Genomic DNA, 20,550 nt, shown 5'->3' on the forward strand with positions numbered 1-20,550 from the left:
ATTTTGAAAAATAGCGTTTAAGCGAAAAATATACAAAACCAGCCCACCAGACTACAAAAGAGTAGTTAATTACTTTTAAAAAATTTGTTTATGAAAAATTTTTAGTTCTAACTATCATAAACATGTATTTTATTTTTAAAACAATGATAAATTTACGGGCATCCCGCTGTATGGGAAAAAATAATGGTCATGTTACTGTAGCAGGTAGACTTGTAAGGTAACTAACTACCATGTATACATATACTGCTACATGTATGCAACGGCATTAACTTACTTGGTTTTAAGCATTTTCTCAGGGGTAATGAGGTCGGTGTCGGCCCGTCCAGAGCCCAGGTCATTGCGGCCCTCCACGCTGCCGGTTTGCTCGCACGTGGTGGTGTTGAAAAACGATATATTGCCATCTAGAGTGGACACTGCGATCTGTCGATTTAATTTAAAAACTTTTGAGCAACGGCGTATGCGATTGTGAATGATTTCAATATTCGTAATTACAAACCCTGCCATGAATGACAAATTAGTTTACGTATTCGAATGATCTGAACATTCATTATTAATCAATCCATAGAGCACAGCGATACTCGTGATCACCTAGGCCTCTCTGACATATGGTAAATACCGTAAATGTGGCGGGGACAGGGATATTTTGATATGGACATGGTGAAAGATCTGGTGGAGTTCTCACATAATAATCATTCGACTCGTACACCCGACCGAATAGCAGGAGCGTTCGGTATCGGTATCATTCGACTCAAGCGAATGATGCCCATTCGATCGCTACTAAGCGCTATGGTAATACATGACATATCCCTCATACATTTAATAGAGCATATTTAATTTATATATTTATTTTTTAATAATATTAAGTGCAGGGACGAACAAGTCGTGCGCCTGATGGTAAGCTATCCATAATCCATATGTATCCATATCGGTTGCAGTGTCACTCAAGAGCTTTAAATCGGAAAGATCTGACGGACACTGCCACTGCGCCCGTCGCCCTGAGACATGAGTTGACAAGTCCCATGTGTCTGTAATTTCACCAGCACCCTTACCCTTCAAAACCGGAACACAGTAATGCTGACATTACTGCTTGGCGGCAGGTATAGGCAAGGTACTACCCTGGACGAACTCTTTCACAAGGAGCTCTACTGCTACTAAACTAATAACTATTAATAAATAGATATCTATTTATAAACTATTAGAGATAGGTAGGAGGTGCTGGAAGGAATGTCATAGATGGTAACAGTGGTCAACAACCGTATCAAAAAATATTCAAAATGGGGAAAACAAAATGGCGGCCGAAGAAAAACTTACATCGATCCGGCTGAAAATTGGCATGGATCTTGAGGAGTCCTTAATCATAAAATCAAAACTTTAATAGAGCATAATTATTTTAATTTATTTATATAAAAAGTATACAAAAATCATGGCAGTAAAATAGTTTTAGCTGCAAATAGAGCTCCTTGTGAAAGAGTTCGTCCAGAGAAGCACTGCCACCTTACCGGAGGTATGGCTGATGTCTGCCGCACAAGCAGTAATGTGAGCATTAAAGTGTTCCGCTTTTGAATGGTAAGGGAGCTGGTGCAATTACAGGTACACAGGACTTGTCAACTTATGTCTCAGGGTGACAGGCGCAGTGTCAGTGCCCCTCAGATCTTTGCAATTTAAAGCTCTGAATGGTATTACAAGTTATGGACAGGCGTGTAGTTTACTATCAGGCGCACGACTTATTCGTCCCGTCACTAGATATTATAAAAAATTGCTATAATAAATTTATTTTTTGTTATAAAGCAAGCTACTTGAAACAAGATAGGCATATTTTTGTCACCCTGTATAATAAAAACACATAATGGATACAGCTTTATGCTAAAAGCTTTGATAATCTAATACCTTCATCTTTTTCTAATAAAACAACACAAGTTCATTATTTTATCGTAAGATTTTAGTCGAAGGTCATTCATTCATACACCCATTCACAAAAACCTACCTCTTCACCGTCAGGTCTAAAAACAACTTGCAACGCATCAGAAGTGAGCCTCACGATCTCGCAATCGGAACTGCTCTCTATGCAGTTCCACAGTCGAACTGTTTTGTCCCAACTGGCCGACGCCAACCGAGAGCTTGCCAAAGTAGGGCTGAACGATAATGATGACACCGGTGCTTCGTGGCCGCCTAGTACCTGAAAAACATACAATACAAATATTCTCCAAAGAACACAAAATACACAGACAATGAAAAACAGACAAAGCTACCAACAACAGATAATTTTAATATAATCATCATCAACCCATTTATACGTCTGGGCACGGATCTCTTCTTCTCTGGGCGAGGGTTTAGGCTATAGTTGGGTAATTCACACATTTTCCGAGTATTGTGAATCTTCTTCAACGCAGATAAATAAACTGAACTTCTTCGCCGCGGATAAAGCCGGAAAGGCTTCTGTGAGCGAAGCTTGTAATTAGTAAATAAGTATTTTTGCTGTATTTTGGTCAATAAAAAAAAATCACGATATTTTCCTTCACCGAAAAGCTCATGGTAAATTTCAATGTAAGGTAAGTTTCAATAGTAGTTCTTGTGACTGTTACATAATGAAAGGCATTAACGAGTCGACAGGCGAGTTTCATAAAAACATGACACGAGTGTTTTAATGCCTAATTATGTACAGTTATATACACTGCATTATCTACACACATATTATAAGCTCCCTGTCTCCCTATGATGTGTTCAGGAACCACATATTACGACTGGCGAAATGGCGGCAAATAAAAACTTTTCTCGCGCATATCACACAACCGTAGTTTTTATTTAATTCATAGACAAACTAAAGTTGGCCCCCAACTATCATATTTTATAGTTCGATATCAAACAACGTGTGAAATTTGTCGAAATGACTTGCTAATGAAATATTTCGAAAATAACTTCATCATCAATCATTCAATCAAATTGTTTTGTTTTTCAAAAATGTTCGAAATTTGAATGTAATAATAAAATCGAATTTGATGTTATTATTAAGCAATAATAACATTTTCACAGATAAGAAAATTGTCTAACAAAACAGTTTTGGTCGTAATTTGCGGTTTTTGAACACATCATAGAGGGTTTATGATATGTGTGTAGATAAAACATATTAAAACTAAAAGCTATTCTATAATGGTTAAGAGTATATACGAAATTGCAGTATTAAGTGTGGTACGTCAGCCATCGACCATTGCACCATAAATCGATTCGAAACACTTCGTTTACGTATCCAAAAGGAGCTCGAAAGGAAAAGCTTATTATGTCAAGACTCACATCAAGCAGCTTCCCAAACTTAACGGACCAGAGGAAGATCTCGAAGACGTCCTGCCCCCCAGCGGCGCATAGCTCACTGCTGGAGTCCAGCGCTACGCAGCTGAACTGCACGAGACTCGGTGACGTCAGCGTTCGAAAGTTACGATATCTAAATTGTATAACGTATTCAGTATATGCTGATAATAAAAAGGTAGTAGATTGTACAACAAGGGCATAAAGTGACCCATTTTTATCCGAGGCCATTTTTTGGTCTGAGCGTAGCGAAGACCAAAATAGTAGACGAGGGTAAAAATGGACATTTATGCCCTTATTGTACACTCTGCTTTTCACTTCGATTGTGAGGAAAATAAAACACATTTTATGTAGGTATAAAATAATATTTTTCACGCTAACTTACACCACGAAAAGCGAAAGAACGAATAACTAATTCCCACCAACTAACTTTTTAATTTTTTTTTTTAATTTTTAATATGTGATCATAGTTTCAGACGCTTGGTTTTCTGCCAAGCCAAATATTTTGGAGCGTTTTTAAACGATAATCGACTCCTATTTTATTTTATAAAACATGTTTGTGTGATTACAATATTTATATTCTAATCACACAAAATACGGGATTCTAATAAATTATAGCAAAAATAAAATAATATAATAAGTTTTTGTCACCTACGACTGCATACTCGTAGGTGACAATTTGATTGCTCAGTAAAATTGTGCAATATGTAGTGACTGTTTGGCTGTTAAGATTGATTACCTTAGTCTTAGAAAAAAAAATTACTTTTATGCTCTAGAACATAAAATGCGATTTTATGTCGTCTACGTACGACATAAAGGTGCACTTTTTGAGCATGAGAAGTGAAAAAGAACTTTTTAAAATTAATTATGGACAATAAAATCGTAAATTGGTTATACATTAGCGAAGGTAATAAATACAATTGAGTAACGTGAAATGGTAGGTAGCACTGAACCATGTAATTTGTCATCTCTTAATTGTTATTTATGACCGTACTATGTATTTTGTAACTTAATCAAAATTAAGTAACTTAAGTCATATTTTAAAACACAACAAAACCGTATAGACGTTAATGTTCATCCTTACCTGGTCAAATCGTAACACCGAACAGTTCCATCCAACGACGATGAAACAAAGAACTTTTTATTAGCACTAAATGTGACATTGGTCACCGTGGACTTGTGTTCATTGAAGGTCACAATACAGAACCCTGAAGTAGTATTCCACACTTTCACTTTGCCGTCGTAGCCGCCTGTTACTATGAATAGGCCATCGGGAGAATACGCGAGGCATGTCATGTCCAGGGAATGGCCTTGTTGCTTCATTACATATTGTTCACCTGCGAACATTACAAGCAAATGGTATTTTGAGTGTGTCCAAATCGTTTTTTGCTGTTTAAATTCTTCTCGGAAATTACATACTCAATCTAAGTTCTCTTTCAATTGATAGACTTATAGGAAAAAACTATTCAAAACATAATTGAATAAGAAGTGAAGTTACATTTGTGTGTTACAGGATAGTGTTACCGTGGTGGCTGATATTATAGTTGAATTTACACGCTTTGAGACAAAAAATCATTTAACGCAATTACTAATTTTCGGGCCAAAACTTGGGGTGTAAGTTTGCATCATTACATTCAACTTAGCTTATACAAACTTTTATTTCCCAATTAAATTTGAAACTATGAAAACATGTCGTAATTAACGCACTGCATCTAAAATGACACGGACGATCATGGTGTCAGACAATTAAGAAAAAAAATGTATGCTAAATTAAGGCTTCTTTTATATCCATATTTTTAACATAAGAGCACATTTATGTTGAAAATGAATCGTGTGTAAACTCTGCTTTATAATTTTGTTGTTACCGTTACCGGTAAAATTACTCGATCGGACCCTTATATAATTCCGTGACTGTAATATTTACGCCAACATAATTGAATTATAATATCAATTTTACAATATTGTACATAAATCTGATTTGATATTATACGTGGATGTATTTTTTTATTACAATTAATTAAAAATAATGCTACATAAACTTACATAAGATTTTTCGCACATTGAGCAAAAAGAGAAAACCCATGCAACGAGACGTGTAGTTGATGATGATGTCATAAAGGGACGGTACTTACTTTGCCACTCCCATACAAGCAATTGACCGATGGTAGGACACCCGAACGCTATCCAATCGCCCGGCGACGACATCGCGATGCTACTGATTCTGTGTTCCGATATACTTAGCGTGTGTATCAAATTAACATCTGGCATTTCATGAAGAAAGAATATACCCGTAGAAAATCCTGAAAAAAAATCGTTTTAAATCAATTTTCATAAGAAATACTGGCATTTAGGTTCCTTTAATTCACACCTATTTGATGTTAACACATCCATAATCCCTACTAAGTACTAAAAAACCGACCTCAAAAGTTAAATTATGTTTGCCGAGTTGATACTTTCGATTACTTTATAACTACAACTTAATGATAAATGTAATGTGTACTTGTACAGGGTCAAGAGCCGTCAAGCTTGACACTTAAGATTTAAATCCAATTCTATGCCGCTTACGATCAGAACGGTCCAAAGTAAAAAGTGTCAAGCATGATGTGCTCTTGACTGTACTAGATGACGAGTGGCAGTGTACGGTAAAACCTAAACTGGTTTTTGGGAGACTGTACAATTATTATACCCATGTAAATTCTGTTATGTTTATAATAAATAAAATATAAAATATTGAATTCGGTTACCGTGAAGTGCTCGAAACCAGATTCATTCCCTAGTTTGCCACCTTTAGAGGTGGAATATTTCTTCAATTTTAAATGAGAACACTGCAGAGATTATACTCTTTCCAACAAATAAAGATACATCAAAATCGGTTCACAAATTAAAAAAAAGTTATTGAGTAACATACATACAAAAAAAATGTACAGTCGAAAACCCTCCTCCTTCTTTTGAAGTCCGTTAAAAAAGTATTACTATACTAATAAAGTAGAATCAAGACACCCTCGAGCGACTGCGACCGATTCTATATGTCAGGTATAACCACCGTTATTATTATAGCTTTATTGTATTATAGCTTACCCGTGACCAACATCTTTGTCTCCTTATGGTACTGAACGGCAGTCAGTTTGCACTTATGATGAGCGTTTCTAATTGCATCACCGATATAGTGCCGGCCCAACTTCTTGTACAGTAGCCTTTTATCGTCCTCTGTTTTTGGTTCTTGTTTTCCTACCTCTGAATTGTCTTCATCGCTTACCTGTAAGTTTTCAAAAGTTTATTTCTTTTTTACGTAGACAGCAAACAAGCATACGGCACGCCTGATGGAAAGCGGTCAACGTCGCCTATGAACGCCTGCAACACCAGGGGCGCCACGAGCGCGTTGCCAATACTTTAACACCCTACTCAAACCCCTTTTGAAGGACGCCATGCTGTATTCCTGCGGGAAAATCCCGACAGGGAGTTCATTCCACAACCTATTTGTACGTGGGAGAAAGCTCTTCTGAAACCGTACAGCACGAGATCGACTCGGTTCCAGAGTGTGAGCATGGACTCCCGGCCGGTGGCGATAAAGATAAGATGTATCACTATACATCTTACATTTATCGCCACCGGCAGGGAGTCCATGCTTATCACTACAAGTAACTCTAGGTACGGACCTAAAATATTTAACTTGTTTTAGATAAATGCTTAAATTATACAACAGGCCAAAGTTTCTCAAATTGGTCCCCAGTGGGAGCTGAAGAGTCCTAGGGTAGGGCGGTAAGAGCTTTTGAACCATTTGGGGGATGTCGGTGCTAGCGTACAACATATACATAATTTGTTTCCTTGTGATTTTTTGTGTTAATATAAAAAAAATCGACCCCTCCTACGTAAAGTAGCGTATATCGAAATTGTTTAAGTTTAAATTGAAAACAATTAAGTGGGCGCTGAGCCAGAAAGTTTGGGAACTTAAGGGCATGCCAAATCGAGATGCCAAGGTGACCAAAAAATTAAAAGCGTTTCCCAATTGTACAATGTTGAACACATGTTTATATTGAATCTTAAACACAACTTTACTTACATATTCCTTATCTTTTTCAATAACATCTTTCTCGTCAACATCATCCTCACTGTCGTCCGCATTCTGCAATTTCCTCCTTTTTCTATGCGAAATCTGCACCTCTGACGTCACAAGGTCATCCATATCAATACTGGCTTCCCACAAGCAAATCTGACCATTACGACTAACTGTTATTAGGTCTAAACTCTTCTTCTCAAAGAATACTCCCACGATTTTATCTGTATGACCACTTAAAGAATACATGTTTAGATTGTCTAGATACTCAATAGTGTATATTTTTGTTGTCGTGTCCTTGGAGCCAACGGCAAGTAGTTTTGAACACGAAGACCAGTCTAGACACGTGACGTCATCATGAGCCTTCTTAAATACTCTTTTCATAACAAAGGATCGGAATTCTCCAGTGAAGGTGCACGGAGCTGTCATTATGAAAACTGAAAAATACACAATATTATGTACTTATTCAATGGTTTTTCATTTGTAGTTTTTATTGAATGTCACGATGTTTGACCACCATGACATTAAATTATTTTTTGTGAAATCACTCCACTAGTTTGTCGTTTATTAATACAAAGATAGAACACTTAGAAAAAATCCTTCGAGCTGGCTGGATTCGAACCAACGTCTTGCAGCAAACTATGCCGTTATTCATTTGTTTATGACACGGATTCAGCTTAAGAAAGGCCACACCGTGAGCGAAGCTAAGTTAGCTTAACTCACATAGCTGCATGCAACAAACTATGCAAGCTTCGCTTAGCTCACGTAGTTGCATGCGAAGTTAAGCTAAGAAAATACGGAACCGTAGTGGAGTGCCGACGCTCGACGCTTGTTGAAGTTTTAGATAAAGGGCGACAGTACTTAATTACCTAGTTTACAACACTCCTACGCGGAGTGAACAAATACGGCCACGTGAGCTAAGCTTACTTAGCTTAGCTTCACTCGCGGTGTGGCCGGTGGTTTATAAATGTTATGTTACATAGTCTTCACATAAAGAACTAATAATATTCGTGTCTATGTCGTATTTTGCAGCGCAGCTAGCGCGTTTTAGTAGTGGTCTAGAAGAGGACCTAATGGCAAGGAGGCGGACATTGTCGCAGGACACTGCTACCAGCATCTCCTGCTCTAGCCCGGAGAGCTAGTAGAGGATGATCTAGACATACTTCGGTCCCTCCAGCCGAACTTTGGGAACTGGAGAGACGCCATACATTCGGCGTCGTGAAGTAAGAGTGCCTTACAGCTCCACCACCAATGAGATTTGATAGTCGACTTAGAGTAAACGACTACGCAGTGGCAACCGTTAGTTGAGTAGAGCGCGACGGGAAGTGAGCGTGCCTACAGCTCCGGTACTTATCTTGAAAATAGGGAGGGTGCTGTACGTGTACCCGGGGCGGCTCACCTAAGGCACTAGCCTTACAGAGAACGAGAGGATGAAGTCCGTGCAAACAAACTGATCTGGTTAGGACCTAACTTAGATGGTCCCTGTGCGGGTCGCTCGCTCAGGTCATCGCACCCTTCCCGCATAACCAAGAGGTTGATAGGGAGGGGCACTATAAACAAAACTTATGTAGAAAGATATGGGACTGTTCTATTCTGTACCCAAGAATTGTATTTGGAACTTGGATTCCAAGTTTTGTTTTATATCTAATAATTATAATGTTAATTTATAAATAACAACCACATCACAACTAATAAATTGGTTACAATATTTTATAAATCAAAGTTACTACTACTACTAAACCGTGACAGAATTAGAATAGAAACAGATTAGACCGCGAGCTTACAATGAACTTATTACTTCTGCAAATATCGAGTTCTTATGTTTTCGCGATTGTTACACATTTATTTATTTATTTATTTTATCTTAGAGGGTACAAACAGCTTAAGTGCTATTACAATAGAAATTATATTAATAGTAGAAAAGCAAATAGTTCCCTACTGATAACACATAGGAAATGAAACTATTTTTCCAGATTTAAGTCACGTATATTTGTTTTTTCAAACAAACCAACGGTTCGGGCCCTTTACAGGTTCCTTGGTCACGGTTGACAGTCAACAGTCAAAAGATTTAAATCCGGAAAAATAGTTTCATGTCCTTTGTGTAAATACTTATAAGTATAATAAAATAACACTATAGGTGATTTCGGATTTGGAATATTGTGCGAGCGTGCGTGTGTGTTTGATTGTGTATGTAGAAACTGCATTTCAAAAGCAAGTACTTTGTCTGTATCATCGTGATTTAGGTTCAGTAACCACTGTTGTATATTTTTCAATTCATATTTATTTGTGTATGTTGAAAGAAACATTTAGATGATGTTTACGTGATAGTGCTTGAAGGATGAAAAGTTATCTGATTGTAAGAATTTTGAATGATGAATTTAATTAGAAGTAGGATACCATTACGATTTGAAACCTATCACTATCAAAACCGCCCTCAGCGCCATTTGTCTTCAAAAATGGTAAACTTGTATCTGGCAACTGTATAATAGAGAGAGCTGTCTCACACATTTCTTATTACCGCACAAAGGTACTCAGAGTCTCCAAATTAATTATACTATAATTAAATATTATTCATTACCAGAGTGATCGGAATAGGTAGTTTATGTAGGCGCCTAAGCTTCGAAAAACAGAGACAGAAAGTGGAGACCGCTTTACGACTACATTTGTTTGTCTCGGATCTTTTCGGGATTCGGGAAATAACTTGGGTAGATTAATAATTAATGTTATTTGGTATAGTTCATCATCATATATAACGTCATTTTTTAATCTACTGAATTGATTTCGTGTGTCCTGAAAAAAGCCAGGACAAAAAAATATAGTCGCAAGGCAGTCTCCTCTTTCGGTCTCTGTTCCTCAAGTTTAGGTAAATTAACTCTACGTATTCTGATTACTGTTCCTTACATTTCATTCAATAAAGTTATCGACTTTCTATAGCGAACCGCGTTATGGCACGCACTGTTCAGTTTGCCATAAATCGCAAAAGGTAATAAAATAATTATCTTTTGTGATAGGACTGTTGTCCAAAATCACATATCACCTAAACTTTAACTCACTCAATAGTTAGACTATAAGTATAACAAAATGCTTCACTGAAGGGTTACTCACCAGTGTCATCGCAGCATGCAGCAAAATATTTTCCATCAGGACTAAACTTGATAGCATTCACTTCTTGCTTAAATTTATATCTGTGTATCACTGTACATGTTAGCAAACTTATCATTTGTGCTTCACCCTCTGAAAAACATTAAAATACATAAACCTGTTGACGATGAGTGCTGAAGCCCTTTACTCCTATATCTTGATTCCTGATGAGAAGCAATACCTCTCATGGGAGTAGTGACAGCTAAAGTAGGATAGTTCTTTATATGTAAACATACATTACGAGGCCGACATGAACTCCCGAACATTTCAGGCCTCTTAAAACTAGGTTTAAAATAATAATAAGATGATATTATTAACTTTATGAGTCTGTAGAGCAAATTTTAACCACTTCAGTGCTGAGAGACTCCTTGTGAGTGTAACTGCACTTTTGCTTTACCTTGAGAACACACAAAGAAATTAAACAATATTTTTCAGATCTATCTAATCGAAATGACTACCGTGATGACTACTTTAACTGGTTTGTTTGAAAAAACAAATATAATATGCGATAGATTCGAAAAAAAAATAGTTTAATTTCGAAAATCACAGAATAAACATACAAAGACTCAAAAGCTTTTTTTTAAGATAGTTGCTCAAAACGTGGTATTTTTCGTGCAACAAATTGTGCGGAAAGTTGGATTTTTCGCACTAGTGCTTTTTACTTTTCCATTTTTTTTTAATTTACTGTTGTTTAAAGTCTTAAACATATAACTAAAGAGGTTGTATATTTATTTAATATACATATAAGAGCTTTGTGACTTAAATCATTCGTCATTAAAATTTATATTTACTTACAAACATCTTATTTGTTTCAATTGCATAGGTGTTTTATTAAACAATGGGTTACATTTAAAAATACCAAAATATTTTCCATAAAGATAGCTGACTGAGTATTAACAATGACCAGAGGTGAGTATTAAGTAAGATCGCTACACGCCGCGCCACTAAAATAGTAATTTTAATGTGGCTGAATACTGACAACAATTGCCATTGTACTCTGAATTTTTATCAGACAAAGAAATAAAATGAGTTTTTTTTAATACTGTTTTATTTTACTTCCGAAAACTACATTTTTTTCGCAAATGTATTAAAAAACGTCATTTGATACACATGCGGGTTTGTCATTTTCACTTGCCTCGAGTCTTGATCCTCGCTTCTGGCTCGGGCCAGGAAGCCTCAAGACTCGTGAATAATGACTAACTTTCCGCACTTGTATCAAAAAGAACTATTTTTTATGATCATAAGTGATGGAATGCACAAGTTGTGTGAATGCACAATTTTATTTCAATACTCACTTTCATTCACAGCAATGAGTATGGATCCATTGGGAGCTATATCAACTGCTGTGTAGTTGAAGTGACTTTCTACAGGAAGTGTGTTACTTTTGTTTCTGTAATTACAAAAATAATATTTGAGCAAAATATTGATTCTTATTAGGGGATGTCCATGTATTTTAGTATATTCTTTTTGAAATCCTTTGCAGTCTTAGTTGAACACTTAATTATCGTCTGTACACTTCTTTCTTGATTAATATAAATAATAATAACAATAATGTGCAAGACAACTACTTCAATTGCCTGGTCTCAAACTAGGTAATTCCCTGTACTGTGAATACCCGAGCAACGGAATTCACTCCAGGACATTACACGGAACACCCAGACAAGAACCAATTTAGAAATGTTTATTTCCCATATTACTCTTACCGGGAGCCGAACCCGGGACTTCCGCTTTCCAGCACTAACAGTACAAACTGTTGGGTCAATGAGGTTGTCCTCGAGTCTTAATTAGTAAACCAGAATTAGTTCCATCAAAATAGGTCTTTTTCTGCTCAAGTTGTATTCTAGCTATAAATATGTCTTATTAATTAATATACATCTGTTCTGTCCCAATGCTGGGCAAAGGCCTCCTCCTCTTTTTCACCACTACTGATTTTGGACAACAACTGGCCAGTCCTTTATTTATTTTGAAACTCGAGAAGTCACATTTCGTTTCTTCTTCTTGTTGTAAATGTTATGGTCATGCAAAAGACATTTTTTTCAAAATTGAGTTCAACAATTACTTACTGTTTAAGATTGTATATCACTATCTTATTGCCCACAGGACTAATAACACAGTTTCCATCATTTGTAAACAATATATCTCCTTTTCTATACACTGTGCCCAGCAAATTTTGAAACTAGAAAATGATTAAAAGTATTTAACAAAAATGGTTGTATTTTTAAGTTCCATATGAACCACTTCTTCACATTCTAGATTTTACTCAAACATAACCTGTTGTTATAGTAAAAACTTTATTAAATTCATCTATTACCAAAACGCTTAAGAAATAGGTAAATTAAAATGTTTTTGATAGATAATTTAGCAAAAGAAATTCATTAAAAACTTTTACTTAACTAACAATAGATGCATTTTGTTCATCCAAGATCTAAACTTAGCAATAGCATGAATATTTACACACCTTGTAATTGAACTTCATGTTTATTTACGTACAAATATAAAATTTAAATAATCATAGAAAAATCGAATCATTACAGGACACTTCACACTATTAAAAAATCTATGCAGAATTGCAGAACACCGACCGGTTTAATCAAACAACACCAAACCGAACACGTGTATTTATTTTGACAGATGACTGATTGACTGACTAACATTGACATTTGACATTTCACATCACAATCAATTTTTAACTTGACATTACGCCAAAATTGATATCGACTGATTTAAAATTCTACTTTAAATTTTTATCCTAGTTTAAAAGTTATGTATACTTTTTATTTCTATAACAACGTCCCGATAAATACTAAACAAATAAAAATAATCTTGCATGATCACAATGAAAGGATATTATAATATATTATTGTAGGTTAGGTGGTCGCGTGATGACAAATCAAATAGCGCAGTGCAGCCCTAGATCTGAGTGCAACTCTATTGCAAAGACTGCACAACTGGTTTTGATATTTTTGTATATATTTTGTGAATATACCGTGTCCAATTTATAGCGCTAATAAAATTTTGCAATAAGTTTTCGTTACACTAAACGTCCTGTTGTTAGTTGATGAATAAGTAATAGAGAAAATATGATTTAACGTATGTCCATAACAGTTTTTCAAATTTTATAATTAATCCAAGTATTCTAAACAGGTCACTTTTGCTTAATAAATAGTCATCCGATGTTAAACAAGTTAATGATAATAAACATTTTATTTGTCAACATTAGTTCAAAATTTTTATTTGCCAGCTTAGTAGCTATGTAATATGTTATACTGTAATGTTTTTGTTCTGGTGCTTTTATATGAATAATAAATAAATAAATAAATAAAATAAAAAAAAATTCTAAGCATTGACAACCTTGGTGAGCCAACGGTATGCACTTTGGGTACTGAATGAGGAGGCCCCGGGTTCGATTACCGGTAGGACTAATTTGAGAAATGAACATTTCTAAATTGATTTTGGTTTAGGTATACGAGGAAGCCAAGAGTAAATTCCGTTGCTCTGGTTCTCATACTACAGGGAACTTGCTAGTTTGAGACCAGGCAATTGATGTAGTTATCTGGCACATTTTTATTATATTATTAGAACTGGGTAAGTAAGATATTTCGTTTATTAGATACATTAGGAAATGCAAAGTGCATTTTCTTTGATATTCTTCTACCTAATAGCGTTTTTATTCATATTACATATTATGTATATTTTTTATATTTATTATTATACATAATATTTATTCATTTTTGTATATTCTTACTCTTCTTAAATTAAAAAGCGGCGTTAAATCGCGACGAATAGAAAAAGTGAAAGTGAAGTGAGGCCTTAGCCATGCGGCGGAATAATAACGAGGCGGCTGATGATGAAAAATACTCTTATTACACCTGTAGTATCAAAATGTATTACTCCAACCATGATAGTCGTTAAAACATTTTTGACAGTCTTAATAAGTTGCAAGTATCAATTTTGTAATATATACTATAACAATGCCGAATATTTCTAAAACAGACCAATCACTACACCCGATACACATAAACTGTACGCATCGGAGTTTATTAATTAGTATTAATGTTTGATACTTGAAATAAAACGAAAAAACGTGAGATTGTGGAGTTGTTTAAAACATTTCGAAATACCAGATTCTCCTATGAAGAAATAAATGGCAACATTATCGGTATCAATACAACAATGTTTTTGTCTTGTATTACAATACAATAGGTAATTGAATTTGTATTTGTGACAAATTCTAGCAAATAAATATATCTTTTAATTTTTTTTATATTCTGTGTTACTATCTTCCTTGAAAACTCAAAATGAAAATAATAAAAGCATCTGCATTGTCTGACTGCACATGCGCAGAAATATTTTGCTGGCCAGCGATCCACATCAATGATGGACGTCATACCGCTACCAAATCTTCAGCTCAGGATTGGTTGCGCATTTCGGAAGTGACGTACGAACGCCAATCACAACTTGGGTCATATCGAGTACTGCCTTGAACATCAATCGTCATATGACCCATTCTATCGAGTCCACAAAGCTTGAGCCATATTTGTCTGTGCAAAAGTAGTTCCGTGGAGTGAGTGTGTGCAGATAGTCATCACAGTTTTTGGGACCTGAAAATACTCTCACACTACACCTCAAAATGTCTGCTGAGAACCCGATCTATGGACCCTTCTTTGGAGTTATGGGGGCAGCGTCTGCTATCATCTTTAGCGGTATGGATTCTCTACTTTTTCTGATTGAAATGGATGTCCAGCCTCGATATCGATCGTTCACTTTTTGTTACTATAATTGTACATTTTTGGATCTCTAAAAGCCTATTCAGAATTTTTCATGTTGTGATGCCCCGTTTAATCATAAAGTGAGTCTGGACATGTTATTTTCGGCATCCTAAAATTAGTATTAGCCGCACCTAGCGCCATACGTTGGCTTCATACAAATAAACGCATTAAACATACTTGCTTGCCATAGTTTTGTTTAAACTGCGTTTTGTGCAATACAGAAAGATAATTTATATTTTGAGTAAATCCTAGTCTGCATGAATACCAGAATACTGTGAATCATTGGTCATGTGATTAATATCTTTATGACGTTGGTTGTGCAGCACTGTACGAATGTATACACTTGCTATAGTTACCTACTTATGTTCCTACTGAAATGTAAAATAGATTCAACAGCTTCTTATGTAGCATTCAGCATTTGACGGCGTCAAGCGGCAAATTTCTAGGTAATTTTAAAAGACCGTCTTTTAATTAAGGTCTGTAACATGGTTGCTTTTCATGTGACATGTTTGGAAATATGTATTTCATGTTTGTCCCTAAGTTATTTACCAGTCAGATGATACACAAATTGGATCCACTCTATAAACAACATAACATGAAAAACATGTGACATGTAGAAAAGTAGCAACATACCTAAAAAGCTATGACTTCTGTATTAACATACAAAAGTCATGCTTTGAAACTGGATTAATTGATATTGGGAAACTATGTAACTGATTGAGAAGGGTTAATAAGGCAAGAATCTAGATAAAATTACCATCACATGATGGGTCATGTGATACAGTCAGCTGGTTAAGCCATGACTTAACCTAGTACTTAAATATTTTATTATCATTTGCATTTAATAACATACTCTATCAACATAATTGTAATAGCAAAACACTTTTTTCAATTCCATTTAAATACCATGATTCTATAATGTTCCATACTTCCAGGACTTGCATCATATGATTTCATAACTCTTATTTTCCATTCTATGTCTGCTATTTTCATATATTCCACAGAGAATGTTATGTATCATTATACAACATTCTATTTCATAAATTGTCAGTAAAGTTATAGAAATCCTATATTATACAAAAATTCGATGTTTGTACCTCACGGTGGATATACTGTGTGGAATTACTTTTTGGTATAGAATACCACTATTCTTACATTTTGAAAGATTGTCATATCCAATCATAAAATTTCCTATACAGTTGGATACATGGAAGGAGTAAAGTTGTTGAACTTGTTAAAACCTTGTCTTGTAGTTTGATTTCATTTGAAGACTAATTCTTTCTGTGAAATTGTCTTATCTCACATGACAATTTCCTAAATCCATTATGATGTGTAACTTTTCACATGTCGTGTGTCTTATGTGCTTTCAGCGCTGGGAGCGGCCTATGGCACGGCCAAGTCAGGCACAGGTATTGCCGCCATGTCGGTAATGCGGCCTGAGCTGATCATGAAGTCCATCATCCCTGTCGTCATGGCGGGTATTATAGCCATCTATGGACTGGTAGTGGCTGTACTGATTGCTGGAGCGTTAGAATCCCCATCCTCCTACACCCTATACAAGTAAGTACTTTTTTCCATTATCTTTTGCTTGTAATTTTCTATCTTTTACCAATATTTTCTAGTTAGACAGATTTGTGTACATTATTCTATCACAAAGGTTATAATTATTTACTAGAAAACACTGCAGTATTATATTTTTAACTATATAGTTCTAGTTACCCCAAGTGTTAAAAATTTGCATAAACTGACAAGTTTATATCGAAAATGCTAGTTTTTGGCCCTTAATTTTCTAACTATACAATTTATTAGAAAACTGAGTAACTTAGATATGTGTTTGTAAATTTTTTATTTTATATAGATTTATTGGCATACATATTAAAATTAAAAATGTCGTGCATGAAAAGAGCGTGCTTGCGGACTATACTCTTAGCACTCCAACACCAACAATATCCATGTTTTTTGTTGCCCAATACCTTTCTCCCAGATCGTCATACATTTTGATACCTGCAAGTTTCATCAATAAATAATTACAGCCAAAGTGATGGCATATCTTGAGGTCCATGATGTTTGATGATAAGAACTTTCAGAGCTATTATGTGTCATCACTATACCTAACCTTGACAATAATTACAATAGCTCAGCAAACCTCAAGGTTACAATGATTTGTTAGAATAAAAATAGAAGCAGTATTTTTATCTCTTTCTAACCATCAAATAAATTTCTTAGTTTACCTGGTATATAGCAGCATTACCTTTTACCTGCATAGTCTAGTTTCTTCTACTGCTAGAAGTCAATCAATTTATTATACTATAGTTATATAAATTTATAATGTAAAATTATCACTTTGCTGTGTATTTGTGTAAGGCTATTATACTTCATTATTTTATACAAAATCAGTTATACTTGAGATTGGTCTAATATAAATTTTCCTTTTAAGTTTTGCTGGAAAAAAATATGGAATTTGAGGTTTTCTTTAGAGAGAAATGTAAATGAAGTAGCAATCATAAAGTATACCATATGTGTAAACAATTAGTGTGTGTCAATAACGCAACCTATCAGTGCAAACACTTGCTATGATTGTAATATTTTAAAATATTTTATTTTGTTTTTTACAATTACATTTTTTGCTTTGAGAGTGAAATGTAACATGTAGTAGATAAGATACAACACATATAATAAGACCTCTTATTATGATAAGAATTGTAAATATCTCAAATGTTGTTCTTCAGTAACTCAGAAAAATATAAATAGGTGTTGATGTATTAAACGGTAACCTATCACAAACTCAAATTTTCTTTTCCGAAATAATGTTTGTTCGAAATGTCATTTCGAACTACTGATAGGTAACCGTATGAAACAATACATTTTTTTACTCTGCTTCAGGAAAGAATCGAATGTGTTAAGTATACAGTCTATATTTCATGTGCAGAAGTAAGACTTAAATATCTGTTTTCTTTTTCAGAGGGTTCATCCACCTGGGTGCTGGATTGGCTGTCGGTTTCTCGGGTTTGGCGGCCGGCTTCGCCATAGGTATCGTGGGTGACGCCGGTGTCCGCGGTACCGCCCAACAGCCCAGATTATTCGTCGGAATGATTTTGATCCTCATTTTCGCCGAGGTGTTGGGTCTATACGGTCTCATCGTTGCTATCTATCTTTACACGAAACAGTAAATCTGCACTACACTTCTCCCGTCGCCTGTGCTCCGAGCTTCTATGCCACTGAATCTGCTCAGTCGAGTCGCGCACAGGGAGTTGTCCCCGGTAGCGAAAAAGAAAAACACCGCATAGGGTCTCGGAGCACCTTACCATCGTATATATAATAGCTTGTTGAGTATTAAAACGCCAGTTATTTATATATTTGGCCGTATGGCTCCGGCCCGGCGCGGTCTTGATGCTGCGGCCGCATCGCGCCCTGAGCCTCGGTCTCTTAAACTTTTTTTCTATAACAATTTTATAAGAATAATCACGACTTCCAATCATGATTTCACCGCTACCGGGCGATGACAGTGTAATTTATATTTTAATTTATTTCTGCCATTTTTATTTTCGGTGACAGGAGAACATTGCTGCCCTTAACATATCAGTTTTGTTGCGCGTTCACATCCCCTCGCAAAAGATTTTTCATAACATCTGATGATATCACTTTTAGATTATTTTAGCATTAAGGCGAAACTAATGTACAGTTAGAGTAGAAATTTAAGTCAAAACAAGTTATCTTAAATAATTTATGAACCGTTAATCCCCCACGGTACTGTGTACTGTTTTTGCTGAGTATGTGAAGATTAAACCTGGCTTAAGGACTACTTGCTATCTAGCTTTCAGTGTTATAATGGACGTATGTAATTACTTGTATTATTACGAGCCTGTAAATGTTACACTATTCTCCCTGAGTGACATACTAGGAAAGCGAGTCACAAACATTGTATTGCCAGGAATCAGTAAATAAACATGATTTGTACATTCCATATTATTTTGTTTCTACTTAATTGTTCTGTGTGTTTTATTTTCCTTCTCGAACTTTGGTAAGCGAAATACATTTACATATTAAAAATATTAGATAGACAGATGCTTTCATGACATAGTATACAGCATTGTCTTATATCAAGTTATCTATATTCCCTAATTATAATATACATTTCTGACGACTTACTATATGAAATATAATTCAAATATATTTATTCTGTATACTTCATAGTCGAAATGTTTGAATGATTATTATAAATTGGTAAGTAATACATACTAGGTAAAATTGTATTTTATTTTAGGTTTCATGTTAGAGAATGTTATAATCTTTGGTGTTAATGAATGAATTGTGTTAATAAAATATTTTGAAAACAACTGCAAATTATAATTATGACTTGTGTGTTTTAGTTGGAACTGTTTGTTTTGATTTGTCTCGCAAAAAATTTGGCAACATTTCGCACACCTCGCTGAAGAATGGCATAAGTGGAGTCACGTCAAAAATCTTTATTGCTCCATTATATACATAAAAATATAACCCACATCTCCGATTGTAACTTTATCGACAATATTAGTCGATAGAGTTGCGAGAACTAGAGAGGATGATGTGGGTTATATTTTTTCTGTGTCTAATGGAGCAATAAACATTTTTGGCGTAACTTCACTTATGCCTTTCTTCCATGAGGGATGTGATTTGTCACTAGAAATTTTATCATGGGATATCTAAGGCCTCTATGCAACAAATACTTCCCAATTCCGGAGTCAGAATTATACCAATGATGTCGTCTCTGTCTGTTTTTATTATAGGTATACTACATACACTACCGAAATTATAGAAATCCTTTGTGGGCAAGTTACAAAATTCTCAACTCACCACATTCTCATCTTGCCACGTTGACCACAGGAGCTTTTGGGAGTCGCCTGAATATTGTTTGGTGGCCACATGGTGCATTTAAGCGCAGTGCTTAAGTTTAGTAGTAGTGAAACTATTTTAGAAAGCGGTCCTCACCGTACCAATGGGCCGCGTAAGAACTACGCCTTTAGAGCTAACATCATAAATCATATAGCTTTCGTTATCTCGTGACTATTGCCCATGTTATTTGACATATTAGGTTCACCAAAAAGCCTCGTCAATGTTCTGCTTGTGTAATCTGATTTTCTATCATGCATCATGAATAATGATTTAAAAAACCAAATCTGACCCGGATTTCCGGCGGGTAATGTAGGTATTCAAATGGTATTAAAGCATTTAATGTTTTTCATCGTAATATTAGATGACGTAAATCGATAGATCTGAATGTTACCTTTGAGTTCATCTTAAAGGGTA

At 35.2% G+C, this 20,550-nt stretch overlaps 2 protein-coding genes across 3 annotated transcripts; one reads left to right on the top strand and one right to left on the bottom strand.

Annotated features, from left to right (window-relative positions):
- Positions 1 to 270: 270 nt before the first annotated feature.
- On the bottom strand, positions 271 to 13,060 carry LOC113240503 (periodic tryptophan protein 2 homolog). 2 transcript variants are annotated; one of them, XM_026477831.1, is made up of 11 exons: positions 12,954 to 13,060; positions 12,559 to 12,671; positions 11,791 to 11,885; positions 10,460 to 10,588; positions 7,361 to 7,791; positions 6,379 to 6,556; positions 5,433 to 5,600; positions 4,385 to 4,637; positions 3,289 to 3,436; positions 1,985 to 2,176; positions 271 to 420 (listed from the first exon to the last, which is right to left on the bottom strand). In XM_026477831.1, the coding sequence occupies exons 1-11, from the start codon at positions 12,969 to 12,971 to the stop codon at positions 271 to 273; spliced, it is 1,875 nt and encodes a 624-aa protein (XP_026333616.1). In that variant the 5' UTR covers positions 12,972 to 13,060. The 2 variants fall into 2 exon arrangements, with proteins under 2 accessions (XP_026333616.1, XP_026333618.1); XM_026477833.1 differs by lacking the exons at positions 10,460 to 10,588; positions 11,791 to 11,885; positions 12,559 to 12,671; positions 12,954 to 13,060 and adding exons at positions 9,933 to 9,981; positions 10,032 to 10,050.
- Positions 13,061 to 14,988: 1,928 nt separating this feature from the next.
- LOC113240497 (V-type proton ATPase 16 kDa proteolipid subunit) lies at positions 14,989 to 19,249 on the top strand. Its single transcript, XM_026477821.1, has 3 exons — positions 14,989 to 15,198; positions 16,635 to 16,824; positions 18,227 to 19,249. Exons 1-3 carry the CDS (start codon positions 15,126 to 15,128, stop codon positions 18,432 to 18,434), a joined length of 471 nt encoding a protein of 156 aa, XP_026333606.1. The 5' UTR covers positions 14,989 to 15,125; the 3' UTR covers positions 18,435 to 19,249.
- The last annotated feature ends 1,301 nt before the right edge of the window (positions 19,250 to 20,550 follow it).

Source organism: Hyposmocoma kahamanoa, unplaced genomic scaffold, assembly GCF_003589595.1.
Source record: "Hyposmocoma kahamanoa isolate Upper Pololo Valley unplaced genomic scaffold, ASM358959v1 144, whole genome shotgun sequence".
Classification (NCBI taxonomy): domain Eukaryota; kingdom Metazoa; phylum Arthropoda; class Insecta; order Lepidoptera; family Cosmopterigidae; genus Hyposmocoma; species Hyposmocoma kahamanoa.

Coding starts and splice junctions, on each gene's coding strand:
- LOC113240503 (XM_026477831.1), bottom strand. Junction 7,792..10,459: donor TGCATGCTGCGATGACACTG/GTGAGTAACCCT, acceptor TGTATTTTTCAG/TTTTCATAATGACAGCTCCG. Junction 4,638..5,432: donor GCTTGTATGGGAGTGGCAAA/GTAAGTACCGTC, acceptor TAATGTTCGCAG/GTGAACAATATGTAATGAAG.
- LOC113240497 (XM_026477821.1), top strand. CDS start 15,126: ATGTCTGCTGAGAACCCGATCTATGGACCCTTCTTTGGAGTTATGGGG. Junction 15,199..16,634: donor GTCTGCTATCATCTTTAGCG/GTATGGATTCTC, acceptor ATGTGCTTTCAG/CGCTGGGAGCGGCCTATGGC. Junction 16,825..18,226: donor TCCTCCTACACCCTATACAA/GTAAGTACTTTT, acceptor TTTCTTTTTCAG/AGGGTTCATCCACCTGGGTG.